At 42.2% G+C, this 21,013-nt stretch overlaps 2 protein-coding genes and 1 long non-coding RNA gene across 5 annotated transcripts in view; 2 read left to right on the top strand and 1 right to left on the bottom strand.

Annotated features, from left to right (window-relative positions):
• Nucleotides 1-1,013: 1,013 nt before the first annotated feature.
• LOC148222552 (uncharacterized) lies at nt 1,014-3,467 on the bottom strand. The gene is made up of 2 exons (XR_015805631.1): nt 3,003-3,467; nt 1,014-2,208 (listed from the first exon to the last, which is right to left on the bottom strand). It is a non-coding gene; the product is annotated as an uncharacterized LOC148222552 (long non-coding RNA).
• On the top strand, nt 3,463-7,474 carry POLR2D (RNA polymerase II subunit D). Its single transcript, XM_014870346.2, has 4 exons — nt 3,463-3,576; nt 5,030-5,210; nt 5,660-5,755; nt 6,847-7,474. The coding sequence occupies exons 1-4, from the start codon at nt 3,504-3,506 to the stop codon at nt 6,923-6,925; spliced, it is 429 nt and encodes a 142-aa protein (XP_014725832.1). The 5' UTR covers nt 3,463-3,503; the 3' UTR covers nt 6,926-7,474.
• A 1,815-nt stretch (nt 7,475-9,289) lies between these two features.
• WDR33 (WD repeat domain 33) overlaps nt 9,290-21,013 on the top strand; it is a 69,163-nt gene continuing 57,439 nt past the window's right edge. For 2 of the 3 annotated variants that reach the window (XM_088170555.1, XM_088170552.1), the window contains exon 1: nt 9,297-9,453. The gene's annotated coding sequence lies outside the window, so the exon portion shown is untranslated. Of the gene's footprint in view, nt 9,454-21,013 lie in introns of all 3 variants that reach the window. The other variant, XM_088170554.1, reaches the window with a different exon arrangement.

Raw genomic sequence — 21,013 nt, forward strand, 5'->3', positions numbered from 1 at the left:
AAGTATATAATTCTAGATATTGAACAATACCCAGATTATTGAACCATATTTTTTCTAAGGTGAACTAGACTGCTCTTATAATCACATTAATTCTGGCATAAATTGTGTATTATGCAACCAGTTGATGATGTATGTAATTATTTTTACCAGTCATATATGTATTTAAAATCAGACCATGTAGTGTTGCATTCAGAGTCTTACTATGACTTTATTACTGGATATTAATATAACTTTACTTTGCTCATACATGATCATTCATTATGGTTTTGGATATATAATTTTAAATAGACTACAAATAATGGTGTGAAGACCTAAACCTGAAGAGTTATACTTTAAGTACACAGATAAAAATCACACATCTTGTGCAATGCTGGCTACTGTGGCAAATGGTGCTCTCAGTGGGTGATTATCTCCACAAGGATCTACTCCTATCACACTGGCACTCCACAGAAAAGTTAATTACTGTTAGAAAGCTTAAAAAACTCCTAGAAAAAAAATCACATTTCTTCTGCTGATGAATTAGGAGGAAATCATATTACAAAATGGATTTATGCTAGCAATAGGATATCCTTGTTGCTAGTTGTTCCTACATTTGATTACACTGAGTATTTAGCTGAGCATTTTGTAAGGTCTGTGTAGATGTAATTAGTTGCTCCAGGATCTGTGTTTAAACTGTGGCAACACAGGAATTACCTTGATAGGTCTGTCTAACAATCTGCTACTCAATGCCCTGTCTCCAGCAAGGATCAAAGCTTTTTGCCCTGGAATACAGAATATTAGAGCCTTTGTTCATGATAAATTACATTTGGCCAAGTATTCTTTTTTTTCAATAGGTTTATTTTAGGATGTCAACAATAAAGCTGCCTGGAAGTTCTTTTAGTCAGTGACTATTTTAATCAAGTTCACCTTACTTTTCTATTCATATTTTGTTGATAAATGCCCAAACAGTCATTATCAGTGAGGAAGAAGCCAGTACATTTTAAAAATAACAAAAGGTCAGGCACTCTGCTATATTTGGTCTGTTGCAGCAGCTGAACAATATTTAGTGTGGGGTTTATAAGTTTATTTTTTAAATTTAAAAAAAAAAAAAGGTGGGAGGAAGCAGTTTCCATTCAGGAACACTTTTCTTTTGCTCTTGAGACCTTAACCAAACACATCAGTGATAATAAACTTAACCTTTCATGATAACCTCTTTACCTGTAAAATCTTGGTTTTGTATACTTAAGTAGAATGATTTTTGGGGGAAAACAAAAAGGGAAATTAGTAACTTAAAACTCAGTGAGCTACCTACTGCTCTGAGAATCACAGCATTCTGAGATGACGGGTTATTTGAGAAGCTATCAGGATTCCAAGTGATTTTAAATGCTTCTCTCCTCAGTCTGGCATGGATTTCCTTGTTTTCTTCTAAGCCTAATTGAAATTGTTCAATTTGCCAGATGTTCCCCGAGATATTTCCATTCCATCTTCCTGAATGTCATTCTGTTTGTATCACTTAGCAAATCACTTTCCAATCAGTTTCTCTGCTATGCTCATTATCCAGATAAATATTAAAAATCTATTATTTGATCTCTTCATATTCTTCTAATTTATTTTTAATTCATTCCTTTTCCCAGCATGCAGGAAACCAGTCACCTAGGCACAGATACAAGTTTATGAGAAAGGAGTGTTTTCATCATAAATCCCTCAACAGTCTATTTTTGTCTTTCTTTAAGAGCACAGGATGACATAGTAAGGGCTGGTAAGATGCTTACTTTAAGAGTATTAGGTTAGGCACTTACATGTGAGCTCCCTAGGGAAAACACAGCTCCTTGGGTTATTTTGCTGGCAGTGTTGGGAGAACTATCTTCATTTTCAGCCTGCCTATGACTTTTAGGGGTCTGTAGATTACTTCTGGATAGTCTGGAAATTAACCTTCCTTACGAAGTGTGTTATGGTGTCAATACTCCTTCCTTACAGTCTGAGGTCTATTAATCACAGTGAGACAGACGGAAATTCTGGCACAGTAACAGCTGTCCTAAGGTTGGGGTTTGCTGTCCAGCTGGAGGATGTTCTGGTAGTGAAAAGGAGCTGGTTGTAGCTGCCTGATCCACGGGTGTGAATGAAGATACATCTGATGCCTCAGCGCCCTCAGGTGCTCCTGGGCAGACGATGCCTGTTGTGCAGTCTGGTGAGGGGCACCAGTGCAATTTTGAGCTCCTTGGTTATTTTCTAAAAGACAGAGCAGAGGAAGAGTTTGCTCATGAGAAGGTTCCCTCAGTTACCACACTCCTGCTCTCGGGCCCCGGTTCGTGCCTTTTGAGACTTCGGGTTCATGATCACAGAATCGATGAGGTTGGAAAAGGCCTCTGAGACCATCGAGTCCAACCTTCGAGTGAAAATCACCATTTCAACCAGCCCGCGGCACTGAGTGCCACCTCCAGTCTTTCCTTAAACACCTCCAGGGATGGTGACTCCACCACCCCCGTGGGCAGCCCACTCCAATGTCTAATCACCTTTCTGTGAAGAAATTCTTCGTGATATTCAACCTAAGCCTCCCCTGGCGCACCTTAATACCATATCCTCTCATCTTGTCGCCAGCTGCCTGAGAGAAGAGGCCGATCCCCGCCTGGCTACACGCTCCTGTCAAGGACTCGCAGAGTCTTGGTCTGTCACAGCTATCTGTCCTCTGTCCATACATACAACGTTCAGCATCCCACTGCTTTCCCTCTCTAAAAGGAGCGAATTACTAACCGAGATTAAACATACCTCTGAGGGCTGTTTTGTTGGGAAAGCACCCAGCCTCCCTGCTCCCGCTGTTTCCCCTCAGTGCCCCATAGCGGCAACAGAGCTCTTTTATCCTCAGCAGCGCCCAGGGTAGAACCGGCCCCCAGCCCTTCAGAGAGACGGAGAGGCAGCCGCGCCCTCAGCCCTCACAGGGACAGAGTCATTCCCGTCCCTCACGAGGGGCAGAGCCCTCACACGGACAGAGCCGTTCCCGTCTCTCGGGAGAGCAGAGTCCTCACCCGGACAGAGCCGTTCTCGTCCTTTACAGGCGTCAGAGCCCTGTGAGGTCCCTCACACGGGCAGAGTCGTTCCAGTCCCTCACGAGGGGCAGAGCCCTCACACGGGCAGAGTCGTACCCGTCTCTCACGGGGGCAGAGCCGTTCCCGTCCCTGCCGGGGAGCAGAGCCCTCACACGGGCAGAGTCGTTCCGGTCCCTTCCAGAGAGCAGAGCCCTCGGCCCTCACACGAACAGTCATTCCCAACCCTCAGCCCTCACACGGGCACAGCCGTTCCCGTCCCTCATGGAGGGCAGAGCCCTCAGCCCTCACACGGGCAGAACCGTTCCCGTCCCTCACGGAGATCAGAACCCCCAGCCCTCACACGGGCACAGCCGCTCCCATCCCTCCCGGAGAGCAGAACCCCCCAGCCCTCACACGGGCACAGCCGTTCCCGCCCCCGCCCGGAGAGCCGCCCGCCTTCCCCTGAGGCGGTGCCGCCCTTTCCGCCGCGGCTTTCCGGTGATGGCGGCGGGCGGCAGTGACCCGCGGGCGGCAGACGTGGAGGAGGACGCCTCGCAGCTCGTCTTCCCCAAAGGTGCGGGCAGGGGCGGCGAGGGGCCGGGGGTCGGGTGGTGAATGGAGGTTGGCAGCGGCCGTCTGTGAGAGTACGAGCCTCGCCGAGCGGCTCCGTGGACCGGAGCGCTGCTCAATCCCCCAGCCCCTCCAGCAGCTTCTCAGCCCCGGGTGTTAAAAATCAGGATAGTAAATGATTTGTATATATTTAAGGATCTCATGACTGCTAAGTTTTTAAAATAAGCTTTTTCAGTGATGTTTTTTTGACACAGGAGTTCTTCCCTATGAAGGTGGTTAGGCCTGGCACAGGGTGCCCAGAGAAGCTGTGGCTGCCCCATCCCTGGCAGTGTCCAAGGCCAGGTTGGACAGGACTTGGAGCAGCCTGGGACAGTGGAAGGTGCATGGCAGGGGTGGAAATGAATGGGCTTTAAGGTCCCTTCCAACCTAACCCGTTCTGGAAATCTGTGAATACTGCTGTAGTTAGGAAACTGTAGCTGTCCAGATCCAGAGTTGGTAACTATGGACATTTACTGTTTGCATTTTTTTTTTCCAGAAAATTAATTCAGTATAAATTCTAGAAATGTATTTACACCTCAGAGTCACTCTGACAAAAAAAAAAAGCAGAGGAGGATGGACACCGTGTCCATTGTTGAGTTATGAACAATAGGGAAGTTCTGAATTTTTCATATTTTTATTTTTTCATATATTTTTATGCTAAAATCTGGCCAAGCTGATTTACTGCTTAATGCAAAATAAGAGTTGCCAGTCCCTTTTTAGCAGTCTCTGTATCTGCTTGTATAAAACAGTGCTGTTGGGCACTCTGAGATGCAGCCTCTGACTCTGTTGCTTTGAACAGCTTATACTGTTGATGTTGAAAGATATTCTTGTTATTGGAATCCATATAGTGGTTATGGTGATGATGAATGAATTCAAAGTTGGCTAAAAGGGGGGGGAATTTTAAGATTGATTTAAATGTTTTTTTTTCTCATTATAAAATTCCGCTAGGTCAATTAACTTTTCAAGTAAATGAAGCCTTTTTTTTAAATAGTCAACCACATTTGTATTTCAAGCTCAAAGACTTTTGAAGACTGTGGCATCACTTCTGAATTTTGTGGAGTTTTAGAGTTCTAAATATTATTTTCTGTGTCAAGTCATGCATTTTTTCTGCCAAAATGTGTGAAGAAAACATACTGCACAAATCTGAATGTTAGGACTGCAAGTGCAAAATGTGGTCAAAAAGACAAACACCTTGGGCTGTCACTCGATGTGTCATTTTTATCAGCATTTTCAGTATGAAATGTTGCCCAGTCATTGGCAAAAGGGCTCACACAACTGCCATGAAAGACATTTTCACTTCTTTATTAGCCAGAGCTAAATTACATACAAAATTGTCATTTTGTAATTACTTGTGCAGTTCCCTTTTTCAAACACGTTCCACCTTTTTGTCACGCCGGCGTTCTCTCGTTTGGCTGCAGAATTTGAGACTGCAGAAACCCTGCTCAATTCCGAGGTGCACATGCTGCTTGAGCACCGCAAGCAGCAGAACGAGAGCGCGGAGGATGAGCAGGAGCTGTCAGAAGTGTTCATGAAAACCTTGAACTACACAGCACGCTTCAGCCGCTTCAAAAACCGGGAGACCATCGCCAGCGTGCGCAGGTGAGGGGGAAAGTCAGGCTGCAACAAACACTCTGATAGAGAATTGGGTCCCTAATATTGGTCCTGCTTTATGCAAGTGCATTTTAGTGGTGTTGCATGATTTGTTCTTCAATTCTGAGTCTTTTGTCTTTCTAACAAGGCAAGAAGTTCTTGATGGAAGGTTATGCTTTGTCCAGGTCAAGCCTTCTGAACTGCTTTGTTTTCAGTATTTCACTGACAGCTGATTGCATTAAATGGGAGGATTTTCTAGAATTTGCAGAATAATTCAGGGGAAGTAGGGTTAGCAGATAGGATTTTATTTTTTCCTCTATGCATTTATGAGTCTTTTCTCCTGAAAAAAATTTCTTCAGTGCCAAAAGCAGCGTGCAAAAAGATAAACATTTGCTTCAGTTTAAGTCCCTTTATATTTCTATCTTGTAATTTCATCAAACTGTTGTCTTCCCTTACAGCTTATTGCTCCAGAAGAAGCTCCATAAGTTTGAATTGGCATGTTTGGCTAACTTGTGTCCTGAGACAGCCGAGGAAGCAAAAGCTCTGATTCCTAGGTAAGCACTTATACAAAGACTGATGTATACTTCCCTGTGACCTACCTAAAGCCAGCCATGCCCTGGTACCCTCTCTTTAGTCCATCTCCCTTAGTGGAAGACCTTTTAGTCTTGGTCTTTCTTCTCCTACCCACTGTTCTGACAGCAACATGCTTTGTAGATGTCCCTGATGTGCTTCAGAGAGCTTTTACTGGATCAAGTGTAAACCTCTTAAATTGGGGTTCTTAGCTGGCTGTGTTTGTGTTTCTTGGAGTTTTTCCCCTTGGAGCAAATGAACTGTTTTGTGGATAATGTAGGGGAGAGCAGTAGCTTCTTCATGTCTTGATTGGTTACTTCACAGCCTGAGACAGAGGAGGGAATAAACATTTGAATTACAGTTTCTTCCTTATTTGTCATTATATAAAAGAGAAGGCTTTGGGATGACCCAGCTGTGGACTCCCAGTACCTGGAAAGAGCCCACAGGAAAGATGGACAGAGACTTTTTACAACAGTAGTGACAGGACGAGGGAATGGCTTCAAACTGAGAGTAGATTTAGATTAGATACTAGGGAGAAATTGTTCCCTGTGAGGGTGGTGAGGCCCTTGCACAGTTGCCCAGGGAAGCTGTGGCTGCCCCATCCCTGGAAGTGTCCAAGGCCAGGCTGGGTGGGGCTCTGAGCAGCCTGGAACACTGCAAGGTGTCCCTATCCATGGCAGGAGGTTGGAATGAGATGATCTTCAAGGTCCCTTCCAACCCAAACCATTCCATGATTTTATGTTCAGATTTCATAGCAAGAATGGACTGGCTTGTGAGCATGCAGCTACATGGACTTAATTTAGAGGTCTGCTTCCACCTGCCTTGCCTTTTTTGAAAAGACACTTTGAAATTACTCAGCAGAAGGTTCTGGGAAGAATGGAGTTTTGTCAGGTAAAGAAGTGACACTGCATAAGGATTGGAATACTCTTTGTACAGTGATGTTACAGGTGGTTCCTGGAGGTTCCACAGATGGGTGACGGTGTGTTGAGACTGACAGGAGAGAGTTATGACTGAAATGAATCAAGGAGAGAGATTATTTCTGAAACTTTAATGTCTCATTGCTCTTACCTTGCAGCCTGGAGGGCCGGTTTGAAGATGAAGAATTACAACAGATTCTCGATGATATTCAGACTAAACGCAGCTTCCAGTATTAAGGTTAATCTTCAGCCCCTTTATCTGAGCAGAAAACCCTGAGGACGTGGGCTGTTTCTGAGCCCTCTGGATCAGTGCAGCTCCCAGCTGAGCGAGGGTGGTTGTGGATGCAGGGTACTCCAGTGCTGTGTTGCCACAGGTGCATTCAGACTGGAGATCAGCATTGTCTTTTTGGTTTGTTCCATGTGTATGTTGGCAAGGACCCCTTGTATTATGAGAGCAAAGAACCTGAAAGGCCTTTTCCCAGTGGCTCAAGTATTTTTTTCTTCCCTAATCCCTCTCTCCAGTTTGTAAATTTTCAACATTTTTGGTTTTTAGCAGAAATATAGATGTGATTTCGTGTTTTTTAGGAACTTCTAAAGGATGCGGAAACTTGTTCTTGGTTCTCAGAAGGTTCAGTGATGGGCAGCATCAATTTCTGTGGGTTTTTTGTTTGTTTGTTTTATTGTTTGATAGGGACAGTGATTTTTTACAGCTTCAATATTTTTCTATTATTGTTTAGTGTAAATTAAAAGATGTTTTAATTAAAGTTGTATGGTTTCTAAACATTAGGTACGTATTATGATTTTGTTAATGAGGACCTTTTTAATAAATAGATCCTGGACATCTGGGGACTCCAAGAGTATGAGAACCCAAGTACAGTTTAGGATAGATCAGAGGTGCTAATAGAATCACAGTGAGAATGCATTTGGGGAGCATCTCCCTCTCTGTGCCCTTGTTCTGTGCCAAGTGGTTGCAGACACTCAATCTGTATCCTGCTACAGAAAGAAAAAGGTGAAGAAATCCACTAATTTTGATGTTAACACAGCCAGGTATCCACCTCTGGAGGGATGGACTCCTTAACTAGGTTGCTAACTGCCCTAATTTAGAGATGAAACCAAACCATAAATAATGTGACACAGTGGAGGGCTGGTTGCTGGTGCAGCCAGTGGGAATCACACACCCAGTCTTGCCAGAGCTCAGTTGCTTGGAGACTCACAAATTGTTGGCTTTTAGTTGAAAGGAATGTTCTTTTGTTAAGGATAAACTTCTTAAACCAGCCCTTTTAAGTCTTGTAATTTTATCACCACGCTTGAAAGAAGGAAAATTTTGCAGGAAAGAACATTGGGACAAAGTCACAGACAGATGTGTTAAGACACTATTTGTGATGATAAGCAATAGTCTTACTGATCTTGCAAAAGGGAAAGAAATAAAATACTATTTCAGGTCTTACTAGAAATGTAATGTTGCTGCTGTGCTGAGAGGCTGTACTGGTATGTGACAACTGTTTGGGCTCACCTCTCCTGGAGCACATTACCTCAGATTTGTGTATGAACTGGGGTGGCAGTGGCTCCTGCAAGCCTATAAACCACATGCATCTGTAACTGACCACAGGAGCTTTAACAGGGTTATAACTAAAGGAGAAAAACCAAGGTGGCAAATCGTTATTTTATGAAGCTTAGTGTCTCCCTTTTGATGCAGCATATGCTTCCCAGTAGCTCCTCCTGCTGAATCGGGTTTGCTCTGTAAAATGTTTCTGTTCAAGCAGCTTTAAGACATTTTCATCTAAACACACAGACTCTTAGGTCTTAATCACAACTAATTCAGGGAAACAAAGCCGTTCTGCACCTCTTTATCTACACTCCCGAATAACTACTTGAGGATGCCTTGGTAAGCACCCTTAGAACTACGAAGGAGTGTAACAGACCTAGTGATCCGTAAATTATCTCAGGAGTTCCCACTGTCCTACACAAATAGATTATTACGAGCCTTGAGATTAGTAGATTTTGCTTGTGTTTTGAAACCCGGGGACAGAGGAGAACGGAATCACGGAATAAGTTCGGTTTCAAAAGACGTCTGAGATCGAGTCCAACCTCTGAGCGAACACCACCGTGTTAACCTGACCATCTTTCCTAAAACACCTGCAGACCGGTGACTCCACCACCTCCCTGGGCAGCCCATTCCAAAGGTATTTCTGGGAGCCACACAAAGCGGACGGGGTTGTAGCGCCTACGCGTTTACTGAGCGTGAAAGAACTAACACGGAGCAGCGCAGGACACGGCTGTGCCCGGAAGCAGTGTCCTTTTGGCAAGCTGGAGCCGGTCGGCCCGCGGGTCCCGGGAGTGTCTGGGTCAGGCCTCGGCGCGGCGGCTCTGAGGGACCCTCAGCGCCCCCTCCGCCTCCCGCACACACGGGACGGCCCCGACCGGGCCCTCTGCGCATGCGCGCAACCCTGCGCACCTCCTCCTTGTGATTGGCGCGCCGGCCGGGCGGGCTCGCGGAAGCGGCGTACGCCCCGCCCCACCGCAAGGGCGCACGCGCGTTGCCGCCCGCGGCCCTTCAGGCGCGGCGCCCCCGCCCGCGCGCCCTGGCGTAGTGCGCGTGCGCGCTGCCGTGGGGCGCGTGCGCTGCTGGCGGGGGAGGCGGAGGGAAGATGGCGGGCGGCCGCGGGTCGTGAGGCGGCGGCGGAGCTTGCCGGGACCAGGAGGACGAGGCGAGCGGCGAGGTGTCGGTGGGGCGCGCAGTCCCGGTACGAGAGGCTGGCTGGGCGGTGAGTGCTGCTCAGTGTTGAGCAGGGCGGGTGAGCAGACAGGGAAGCGCGGCCTCCTCCGCCATCTTTAGGCCGCGGCCCTGGAGCGGCGCGGCCGGGGCAGGGCGGGGGCCGCTGGCGGGAACAGGGGTACCCGGGCCGGGGCGCCCTGGGGAGCGGCGAGAGCCGAGCTAGGGCCCAGCGCCGCGGCCGGGCCCCGTGGTGGGGTGTGCTCGAGGGCCAGGCCTGGAAGCGGAGAGCAGGGCCCCTGTGCTCTTTACTGCACAGGTGTCACTTGGTGACTTCGCCCGAGTCTCTCAATCCTTGGTTTTTCTACTTCTTCTAATTTTACTATTTTTTAATATTATTCTTCTCTTCGCCTTGGGTCTGAGTGGAGATAGGGTTGTGACTGCTTTGAAGATAGGGCTGGGAAGCTCTAGCTATTACGGACCCTGTTAGATACCTCGAGTTTTTTACTTACGTAGTCCTTTATAAAGGTAATCTTCTGTCTGTTAAGGAGAGCGAAGAAAAAGCCACATAGTGTTTCAGGTTAGTATTTAAGCTACTCAAATGCCAAGTGAGATAACTGCATTTGCCAGGAAAGAATGGTCTTAGCGCTGTAACACTAATAAACATTGGTGAAAGGATGGGAAACCATTATTTATGGTTTCCTTTTGGATCCCGAGAGCACTGTTGCTCGCGTTTTGTACTGTATAAAGCTGTAGAACAGCAGTTCTAGCAGTTGTTAGACTATGTTCCCTGCAAAGTAATAACACACAGCCGTGTGCAGCAGACACTTGTGCTGGCATGGTGGAGGGGCTGATGATCATGTGGTGTCACATTCCACTGACTGAGACTCATCAGCCTATGTGCACGGGTAGCAAACCTAGGGGACGTGTTCTTGAAAAAATAGCTCAGCGTTTTTCCCTTGGAGAGAACTCATTAAACTTTCTGCTTTCTTAGAGGTGGGTATTATTTCTCTCCTGCTGAGTATTAGTTTCTTTGTTCTGAGTAAATAGTTGTATAAGCTCAAATACAGTAATTTTTAATATTAGCAATTGCTTGAATACATCTGTCTGACAGAATTGTCATAGGTAGGTAGTTCTGTGCTCTACAAATCTTGTACCTCATTCTGTCCTTGCTTGCAGTTTGTGGATACTGTTTGGGAATCTGTTTTTCTATGTAGGCAGCAGTCCCTCATCCTTTTAGCAGCATATTTTTATTCTTTTATGCTTAACTCAAAGCTCTAACTTTTGTGCTTAACTTATGCTCCATCCGTTCTTTAAGAGAGGCAATACTGCATGTCAGAGAGTTTATAGTATGCAAAAAGTATTGTGCCAAAATACTTCAGGCTCCCCTGCTCCAAAGTTCTTTTTCAAGTAAACTGACATTTACTTCGCAGTGGTTTGCTGCAATATTCTGCCATCATCTTACTCTAAGAATATATAATTATCAAATGTGTTTCAAAAATCTGTTTCTTAACATCTTGTTCAGTTGTGTGGTAGTAGTTCTAATGAGAAGATCTGAAAATATAGCCACTAAAATAGATTAAAAGACTGGGGGGAGAAAAAAAAACCGTAGTGCTGCAGAGAATGTTGGGTGTGAGAAGCTACTCATAGAACTGCTAAAACCTTTTGACTTAAATATCAGTCGCTACAAACAGTGACAGCCTTTCCCTGTGCCCAAAGTGTTGGTCCTCCATTGAACCCTTGGAGTAGTAAATATTAGACTGTTTGGACTGTTGGAATTGAAAATTTCTCATCACTTTTGTATTTGTGATATCAGCACAGGAAGTAAAAGCCTGATAATCCTAAATTGTGCTTGAGACAGAGGTACTAGGAATGCCTTCTTTTGCTGCAGCAGAGAGACTGTTCTGAGGAGAGGATAAGAAATCTGTTTTGTTCCCATCTCTAGCAGAGGAGTCTTCTGTCTCACCTGAAAAAACCAATCACAGAGAAGACATGAGGCTGAGTAGCCATATGGAAGGAATAGAGTTTAAATTTGTACTGGGATGAGTCCATGCAAAATATTTCAGTTTGTGCATCTGCTAGCCAGGTATCTAGGGAATTTCAGGAGTTGGTTCAGTAACACTAGAAATGAAAATTATTTTGGCCTTCTTCAGATAGAGGTTGATAATTTAGAAAACTACTTGTAAAACCAAGCCAGAAGCTATCTGCAGTGTGTTTATGAATTTTACAGAATTTGTTCTTTATTTGTCATGTTTACATTCCTAATACTGGATTGTTATGCTATTGAAAGTAAAAATGCAGGTATGCGGGGCCTGGTTGGTGTAGTTAATACAGAAACTGATCATTGTTAGAGCTTGGTGGGGAGGAGATGTGCTAAGGGTCTTTCAAAAGATGAAAACCTAAAGATAACCTTGAGTTTTGCTTCTTATCATAGGAAATATCTGAAGGTAAGAGCAGAGAATAGAGTTTTTGATAGCTAGCTGGTTTTGATTTGTGTTTTGCTAGTAATTTTACCTCAGTTTGGAGCATCCATGATCCCCTATTTTCCAAATGGTGTTGAACTTCCCAGCAATCTGTTCTTGCTCACTAGTATTTAAAAAAAACTTCTCAGCATTTCATAATGTCACTTCTGGTTCAACCTGCTCTCCACACTCAGGCTGGGTGTACCAGTCATGTTGTGAAACCTGCCATGGAGATTGAAGTGTACTTTTAGCAGGGAAGCAGCAGGCTGGTTCCTCTGGTGTGGCAATAGTACTTTTGCTAACGTGTTTGCTGTCGAGGCAGTGTGTTTGCTGTGGCTCCAGGTCCTGCTTAGGGCTGTGCAGGGATCAGGGGCTCAGTCTGCACAGCACACTCTGAATGAGGAGGGATCCTGGAGACCAAGTGACTCAGTGCTGTGAAACCACTGAACTGACACTGCTCCTGTTCTGCCTCTGCACCGAAGCTGGGGCTCTGTTCTAAGCACTTGCACTAATTGTGGTTTATGTCATGTTTTCTCTCACCAGTAGAAGGAAAGATTCTCTACAATATTGAGTGTCACTGTTGTCTAACCCTGATAAAGCTTGTGTTGTTTCAGACAATTGCATATTAGTGTTCTTACACGTATAGATAGAATATTAAAAAGTATGAGCAATTTTTCACTTTTGTTAGACACAAATGAAAGCATTTCTTCCTCCTAATATATTGCATCAAGTAACCCTGGTACATTTTTTTCTACCAGTAGAAGAGTTAGAACATAGTCTTCAATTTCATTTTTCCTTTAAGGAGGATTTTTTTCCATACACTGTTGTTAAATCTGAGCACTTCCAATTTTCTCTTAACTTTCTTGTTGATTTTGATGTGAAGAGCAATAGCATGCCATGTGAGCTCTTTGGTGCTATTTAGTCTTCAGTGTAATGAAGTATATTGGTTAAAAAAGAAAAAATTCTGGTAACTTTTGAAGCTTTGAAAATATTACCAGTGTACTTGTAAATTTTATTTAACCTGGAATTTTAGGTCCTTTTAAATAATTAAAATTATAGTAGCCTTCTGCCCGTCCAGAAGTTGATGTAGTGGTGCAGGCAGCTGTACAGGGGGACCCTTTCTGTGAGTAGAAATGGGATGTTTGTGTTTAGTCAGGCTCACTTTTCTGTTTTGGCCTGGATGTTAAACACGAGTTCTGGAACCAGTGAGGTGGGAAATAGGAGGTGATGGCAAATCCCTGTCTGTGCCACAGCACTGACCTGGGGTGCACTAGGAGATGGTGAGTGTGTTGAGAGGCAGACTGCACTGTTCTGGTCTGACAGATCAACTCTTCTGAAAATACATCCCTAAAATTAGGGTCATGTCTGCAGTACCAAGTTCTAGTCTACAGTAGCAAGTTCTAATCCAAAGCATTTGGTCTCAGAGCTTGGAATTTAGGTGGCTCTTAGTCGCTCACCTGTGACTTTACTCAAAAGTGAGTGCCATGAAGTTCACCAGTCTGGCAGGATAGAGCAACAGCAGTTTTGCCACCAGAGCTATAGATTTGTTGGCACTGATCAGTTCTTTATTATAATGTTTTATATAATTCAGTATGAGCACAGGGGTGCATGAATTAATCCATGTCTACAGGTTAAGCGTTTGAGGATTCCTTTAAATCATTATCCCAAATCCAAAAGAAACATTATACAAAAGAATATTGATGTGTCTTTTTGAAAGAGGCCAGAGATTGGATAACAAGGAGTCTTTAGTAGTTAATGGGTTTGGTATAGTTTTGTGTTCATGGTGCAGCTGTGGCAGCACAGTGACTCATATTTTATTTACTGTGGGTATAGGGGTATTCATCTGCAGATTTGGGTTTGACAGGAGCTGCACTTTGAGCTGGTTAAGCAGCACCACAGCTCCAGCTAATGGAAGTGCTGGATTTGCAGCCTGGAGGTTGGGGACCTTTGCAGTCATCTAGCCTGGCATGGCATTGCTGAGTGGTAACTTCCCCTGCTTCTGATCCTTTGGTTTTCCTTCTGAGCCAGTGGAGTCATTCCCTGGAATTCTCAGTAGTTTCCTGACAGGCTGCTCTGAGTTTCATAACACTGAGCAGTTTTTTTAGGTGCAGTGTGGTCATCAGATGTTGATGTTGGCTTGAAGGAGGGGTCATGAGAGGGAACACACAGTTGGGGTCAAGCCAGGACTGCTTTAGTTTTGGTCTCAGCAGTTTTAGTTTGGATTTGGGTCATCTCAGCAGTTCAGTGCTGGAGTTCCCTCAGTAGCTGTTGCTGCACTTAAATTGTGAGGTCATGAGAAGCAGCAACAGCTCTACGCTTGTCCTCATCCCCCCATCCCAGTAAAAATCAGCACTTACCTTTGAAAATTTCTTCCTATTGGGCCATGCTTTTAAGAAAACCATTGCACCTCTTTGCAGAGACTGGTGAAATGTTACGATTTTACTCCAAGCAGAATTGGAGATTGAGTGTACTCATTCTGGCTGCGTGCCTCCTCCCTGCAACTCTGCACATTCTGCAGTGTTTGCACTGTTTCTCAATTACAGAGTTTGGAACTAAAGTCGTACCAGAATCAGTCATCAAACTGTATTTTGCAATCTTTTTCTATGGATGGATGCAAATATTTTGGTCTCCTTAGCAAATCTAAACCTAATAAATGAAGTAGCTATTTCTAGTAATATTTTTGTAGACTTCTGACTAATATAAACCACAGCTGCCAAGCTTTCTGTGTAGTAAGATGAAAATACTGACCTAGAACTGGTGATGAAAATGCTGCTTTTGACAGGAAAACTTGCTGATATTCTCAAGGCAGGAGATACATAGTAGGAAAGAAACGCTGAGGGATTTTAGACTTTTGGAGAACTCCAGCTTTGAAAACTGAAGCTCTCTGGTGATGTGGTGTTCTACTGAATTGTCGTTCTCACCAGGAGCTTGATGACTCTTAGGGAGAATCTGACACTGAGCCCTTTCTCCTTGAAAGGGTTTGTGGGAGCTTAACTCTCCTTTTACTGAGAAATCTATTGACATAGAAGATGATCACATGCTTTTATTGAACTCTACTAAATGGTAAAAGCAAAGGCTGTTTACTAAAGGATTTAAATCTGGTTTTTTTAGCAGTCTGTGTATGTATATATCAATCTATACATATATATTAATAACCGTATATAGGCATTTGCATGGTTCGTGATCCACAAGCAAAGATCAGAAAACATATTCCTGGAAAAAACTGGCTCTGTGATTCCAATTAAAAGAAAGTGTATTTCTAATTCATTTTCAGTTGTATGAGATGTGTATACATCACCCATCAGTTTAGAAAGTGTTCTAGTATTGAAAATTTCTTGTTATAGAAGAAATATCTAGGTTGGTTATGTTTGAAAAGAGGTGAAAATTTCTGACAAAACTTAGGACTGCTCAAGTGATATCTATAATTTTATACACTGGGAGCTTGAAACCACAGTAAGCAGCACTGTTTATTTTTTCCTGTTGTTTGTTCCTCATGGGATTGAACAGTTTCTAGCCTAACCATCAGCAAACAGGGGTTATGCATTAATCTTCCACAACAAACTGTGACAAAAAAATAGCTTGCATGTATGCTGGACTTTCAAATCTTAAGTGAAGCAGGTAGTGAGAAGCTACAGTTAGGAAGATCTTCACATAAATAATCTGCAGTCAGAACTTTATTTGATCAAAATAGTTTTAGAAGTGCTGTTTTCTTTGTCTGTTTCCTTAATTTAGCAGGTGTTTGATCAGATTTGTTGGGTTTTCTTTGTTTGTTTTTAGCCCCTGGGCTTCAACAATAAGACAAAAATGGGAAGCATTGATAATTAGTAGGGTTCATCAGGCTTGTTTAGCAGCATTGTGTGATTCAATAATGTTTGAATTGTTTGCTGCAATTCCACCACTTTTGCTTAACGATGTCTCTTCATTAGCTGAGTCTAGGCATAACAACTGTGGTTATTAATTTGCGTATTTTGCTATAAACATAGTTGCTAATTTAGCTACTCTGCTGTTGGGGCACATAACAGATTTCTCTCTTGGATAAGTATGTGTGCATCTGCTCCATCTTTTTATGAAAAGAATAAAAAATCCTTTTTAAAAAATCTTTGATATTTTGAAGAAAATATTGTAGGGTAGTATGTGATAGGCCATTTATTCTGCAGTGTGGATGTACAGTTGTTTAGCCTCTTCTTTTCTTACACTGAATACATGAGCTGTGTAAATACCCTCGAGGTGCCCAGAAGATGAGGGCTCTGTTGCACAAAGTCTCCACCTCTGGATGCAGGTTAAGGTATGGACATCGGTGGTGAACGGATTTTAACATTAAAACATGCAGTGAAATAAAAAGTTTTTTTATCTCCGAATTTCTACTGAGGTATAAAATCTCTTTTGGAGAGAGAAGTAGAAAAAGGATCTGTGAAATACAAGTTAATAACTGCTGAAAAACATTGCTGCTAGTTGTTTTTTGGGTTTTTTTTCAACTTCTTACACTTTTCACCATATAAAGGCACACTTTTTCACATGATCACACATGACAGCACTATCATCCTGCCCCCTGCTACCCCTTCCAGACTTCAGTTAAGCAATTATAGAAACTTAAGACGCTCTTCTGCCTTTATTTGGCCCAGAAACTGGTATGGCAAACAGCATTGTTTTGTCACAAGATGGGCCTGAGTAATGGGGGACAGAGGCAGGGAGTGAACATTCCTGGAGTCATGAAGTAAAGATTTTCTTAATTCTGTTGATGTTTGTAACTTCTATGCAAAAGCAAATGTTGCAAGAGTTCTGGATATGTTTGGTAATCATTTAACAGATTAAGGTTATGAAGAGTAAATCTTTTTAACGTGTTACAACTCTTCCTAATTCCTAGATTTTACTGAAAAAGCTTTGATGTCTTTTCAGAATTGAATTTGCAACTCTTAGGGTCTCAGATACTCTGCTGTTTTTAGTATATTAAAATGTATGTCTCTTCCACAGCGTGAATGAGGAGAATGAAACTGTTGCTAGATTATATGAACTTTGTTTTCATAATCATCAGAATTGCAGAAGGCTGTTCCTGAAGCAAAGACAATTTGCTGTGTTTCCCTACTTAAATTTTGCCCTACAAACTGCCATAGTCCTTCTAGTCCTTTTCCCTTCCACTGATAATAAAGTCCTCTGAAGGATTGTTTTGGAGAATTTCTTGTCACTCTTTCTCCTCCTCTCTCGTCTGTCCCTGTCCATCCCATGATGGACCTAACAACAGTGCTTGAGTCAAGAGGGACTTGAGGAGTAGGTCACCAGGAGCACCTGGAAATCAGCAAGGAGACCTGCAGAGTTCTCCATGGGCAGGCAGAGCCCCCTGGATTTGTACAAGCTGCTCAGCAGGCTCACACCAGAGACCCAGAGAGCTTCAGTCAGTGCCAAGTGAATAAGAAACAGCAAAGTTCTCCTCACAGGGAAGGCCAGCTGCATATGGAATGAAACTGAGAGGAGCATCTCACACACATTCAGCTATAACTTTTTTGTTCACTGAGTTTTGATATTAGAACCATCTGAAGAGCGTCTTGCTATTTAGGATTAGCACGGATGACAGGTGTTTTTTTCCATTTAAGCTGCTTTTCATACGTCATTTTTTTAGTATTTGTCATGGCATGTTTATGTGTTTTAAACCTCAGTCCTAAAGTTTAGTTTCCTGACACAGTGGCAGACTCAGTAATCACTTCAGCATGAAAACCAAGCTGTGAGTCTTCAGCTAGTTAAGATGAATTGCTGTTATCACAGGGACTCACAATAAAAGACAGTTTAGGTTATAATGCAGGTCTTGATAAATACTGAGCAGTAGTTGAAATAAATGGGTATTTGGGATGTTTTATTAAAGAAAAATTGTGAGCAAGCTTTAAGGTAAAACCAGGGTATGCAATTGGTAATAATAAAGTCATGGCAGCAGACCAAATCCTATTTTCTAGCTGAGGTGCAATCTGTCTCCTGTCCTCATGCTGCATGTGCTTGCTTCCATGTTTGTTTTGAAGTACAGCTCAAGAAACTTTAGCTCACAGAAGTTGCTTTTGTGAGGTGCAGAAAGGCAATGATTCCAGGCTGTTGCACTCATGAAAAGTTCTCTTTGCTGTAGCCAGGGAGGTGAAGCAGGAGCTGAGTCCTGTGAACTGAAGTATTTTGAGGGCTTTTTATAATGTATATAAGCACATAATCTCCTGTAAATATATCTGCTATGGAATGAGTCAAGGGTTCAGTTTGAGCATAAAATAAGGAACATTTGTCATTTGATTATGAGGTATTTGTTGAGTACTAGAAATACGGAATTTGAAGGAAGTGTTTAAAGGAGGTGTTAAAGTGTAACTTGCATGCAGCTAAGCGGGCTCAGCTGTTGAAGTTTATCCCCCTGGCTGTAACTAAGACTTCCAGACTGGCTGTTTGAAGGTGTTCTCCCTTGGGATTTTAGGTAGCTCCATTTTTCTGTAAGTTTGCTCTTCTGTTTCAGAAGTTCTTGAGCTTTGTGTGTTTTTATGTGAAACTTAAAGATGTAGCCCTTTTTTGTCAATTAAATATCAGCACTCTTTTTCCTGCAGGGAATAAACCCCTTAAATCCAAAACTGCATCAACATAATCCCATTTTGCCCTGTTGTATGTTCTGTCCTTTTAGACTCCACAGATTGTGCGTTTATGTTCTGCTGAAAATCCAAAGGTTTGAACTTTGTGGTGAAACTGGGCATTGTGAAAGTACAGAATTGAAGTTAAAGGGGATAAAAGTGCTTCTGTGTTTAGGGTTTTGATCATACCAGTGTAGTAAATTTTGGACTGTGCATAAAACAAAAAGCTTTGGACTATTTTCAGGTAAAAACAGATCTGTGAGTCTTTTGGGCAGAGTAGTTTATTGTGACTTAATTATTAATTGAAGTATATTTCTGCAATTTTAATGAAAAATGAGATTATTTGATTTTTTTACATTTTGTATTGGAACACAATGACTGGAATGGGGAAAGCTGCTAAATTCTTTCCCTTAATTTTCATGGTCAGAATTTAAACCCCATTTCTAGGAAATTTTGGTTCACAAATAGAATACAATAGAGAATGGTTGCAGATGTGTGTTGAGAGCAGGGCAGTAGAGCCCAGGGAAAATGTGCTTGCTGCAGAGAATAGAGATGTTGCATAATAGCAGTGTTGTATAACACAGGGCAGGTTTTTTGCCTTGAGTTTGTTGATTTGCTGTATTATGAACCTCCAGCACCTGTAGATAATTAAGGAGTCTCTCAAATTGTAAGAATGGTTTTGGTTTTAAGTTTTAACTTCCTGTGCTCACATCTGCATGCCTTGTAGAAAATCTTTTGAGATATGCATATAAAAATGCACAAAAATGCATGCTGCAGTGCCTTTATGTAATTCAAAAGTGAGATTAAGGTTTTGAAATATTCAGAGGTCAAGAACCTTACACAGTTTTTTTTACTCTTACAGGTCTGCTTTTGACTAAAAAGTTGGGCAACTTTGTACTTCATTATTGAATCTGTTTTTTTAGCTAATTTTATAATCCTACTTAATACACCAGTTCTCTCTCATAATCAGTGGGAAAGATACCATTATATTCTAATGAAACAGCTTAATCTGTCTCAAATCTGTTCTAAAATAAAAATAATACAACCTACATAAAATAAGCAAAGTATTCAAAATTACTTGGGATTTTTGATTTTTTTGTCTCACAAAGATGTAGAATTTTCAGACATTGGGCAGTCTTGTTTTGTGAATCTGATTAAATGTTTTTCCAATGCAGTAGGAAATGGAAACACAAAGGAATTTGAGGAATTGGTCAGATTAATCTGTTTTCACTACATCTGCAATTTGGCATAGTGGGGATTTTTTTTTTTTTCATATTTTCATCAGTGCTTTCTGAGTGGATTTACCTTATGTGCAGTGAAGGAAATGTAAGATTAATCTTTTTTTTAGAAAAATGATGGCATCTGAATGGAGCAGAAACCAAATCTCATCTGTTGTGAGAGATTAATTCATTGACAGACATGCAAATTAGTTTTGGCAGATTTCAAGTGTATGTTCAGGAAAATGGTAGAATGGCTATTGCTAGTGCTGGTTTTACAGTGGCTTTGGTAATGAGATTTTCTGATCCTTTTGCAGGTTTTAGGCATACCTGCAGCTCTCTTGCTCCATTCCCATCGGTGAGTGAAGCAAGGGAGATACAGAAACCCCAACTGAAAACTAATCTTTTTCTCAGGTTCATTTTCTATTTAAAAGAGAAATTATTTTTGGTCTATCTCATTTAGTTTGAAATACTTGGAAGATGGTTTGCTTAAATGATTTGCAGCAATGAAGAATCCTTTTTTTTTTCCCTGTAACCCTCTGCCTGGGAATTTTATGATTTCAAGAACTTGTCTGTCACTCTTCTCAGTCTTTAACCAGGATAGCTGACTCTGTTTCTGTGTAACAGAAATGTTATGTGTGTACATGCATGTGTATTTCCTTTTTAATTTTCTAAAACACTGTTGCTGAAGGTTAAGATGGCAAAAAATTGAACATTTATGTCTGGAATATATCTTTTCACATAATTCTTTTGCACTGGGAAAGAGGCAGGATTCCCAGGAAAGGAAAGAGGCTGCATAAGACAGAGAAAGAGTTTTCCTCAGGAAGGGGAAGCCAGGGAAGGATCCAGTGCTGGTCTCCAGAGCAGAGATGCATATTCTCCCCAAGGCCAAAAGAAAGGCAGATCTTTTAGAATGTGGATAGTAAGTGTTGATACTTTGTAAAAGAGGGAAATGAGGAAAATTAAATTGTATTTGATATGATCGTTTTTCAGAACACATGTGTTTATTCAGATGCACTTAGCAATTTCTTAATATACAAATTTAAAAATGCAGAGAGTTGTTTTCTCAGAGATGAATATTGACAGTAGGACTTTTTAATCTTTAAAATGAAGTTAATTACCTATACATTGTAGATGTGATTAGAAAAGCACTTTTAAATAAAGATGTATTGAACAATGAACTTGGTGAGGTGCCTTTGCATTGTGGTGTTCTTACCTCATTCTTAGCCCTCAGGAAGCTGAGATTGGTTCTTCTCCAGTCCTGATCTTCAGAGTGTCCCAAACCATGTTTTGAACTCCTGTGATCTGCTGCAGTGAAAGTAACTACTGTCAGTTCTCATTGTTCTGTG

This window comes from Sturnus vulgaris, chromosome 10 (assembly GCF_052056855.1).
Source record: "Sturnus vulgaris isolate bStuVul1 chromosome 10, bStuVul1.hap1, whole genome shotgun sequence".
Lineage (NCBI taxonomy): Eukaryota > Metazoa > Chordata > Aves > Passeriformes > Sturnidae > Sturnus > Sturnus vulgaris.

What these genes read in the sequence shown, in the direction of transcription:
- POLR2D (XM_014870346.2), top strand. Translation starts at nt 3,504, where the DNA reads ATGGCGGCGGGCGGCAGTGACCCGCGGGCGGCAGACGTGGAGGAGGAC. An exon ending in ACCATCGCCAGCGTGCGCAG is followed by an intron (nt 5,211 to 5,659) that starts GTGAGGGGGAAA and finishes CTTCCCTTACAG; the next exon opens with CTTATTGCTCCAGAAGAAGC. An exon ending in GCAAAAGCTCTGATTCCTAG is followed by an intron (nt 5,756 to 6,846) that starts GTAAGCACTTAT and finishes CTTACCTTGCAG; the next exon opens with CCTGGAGGGCCGGTTTGAAG.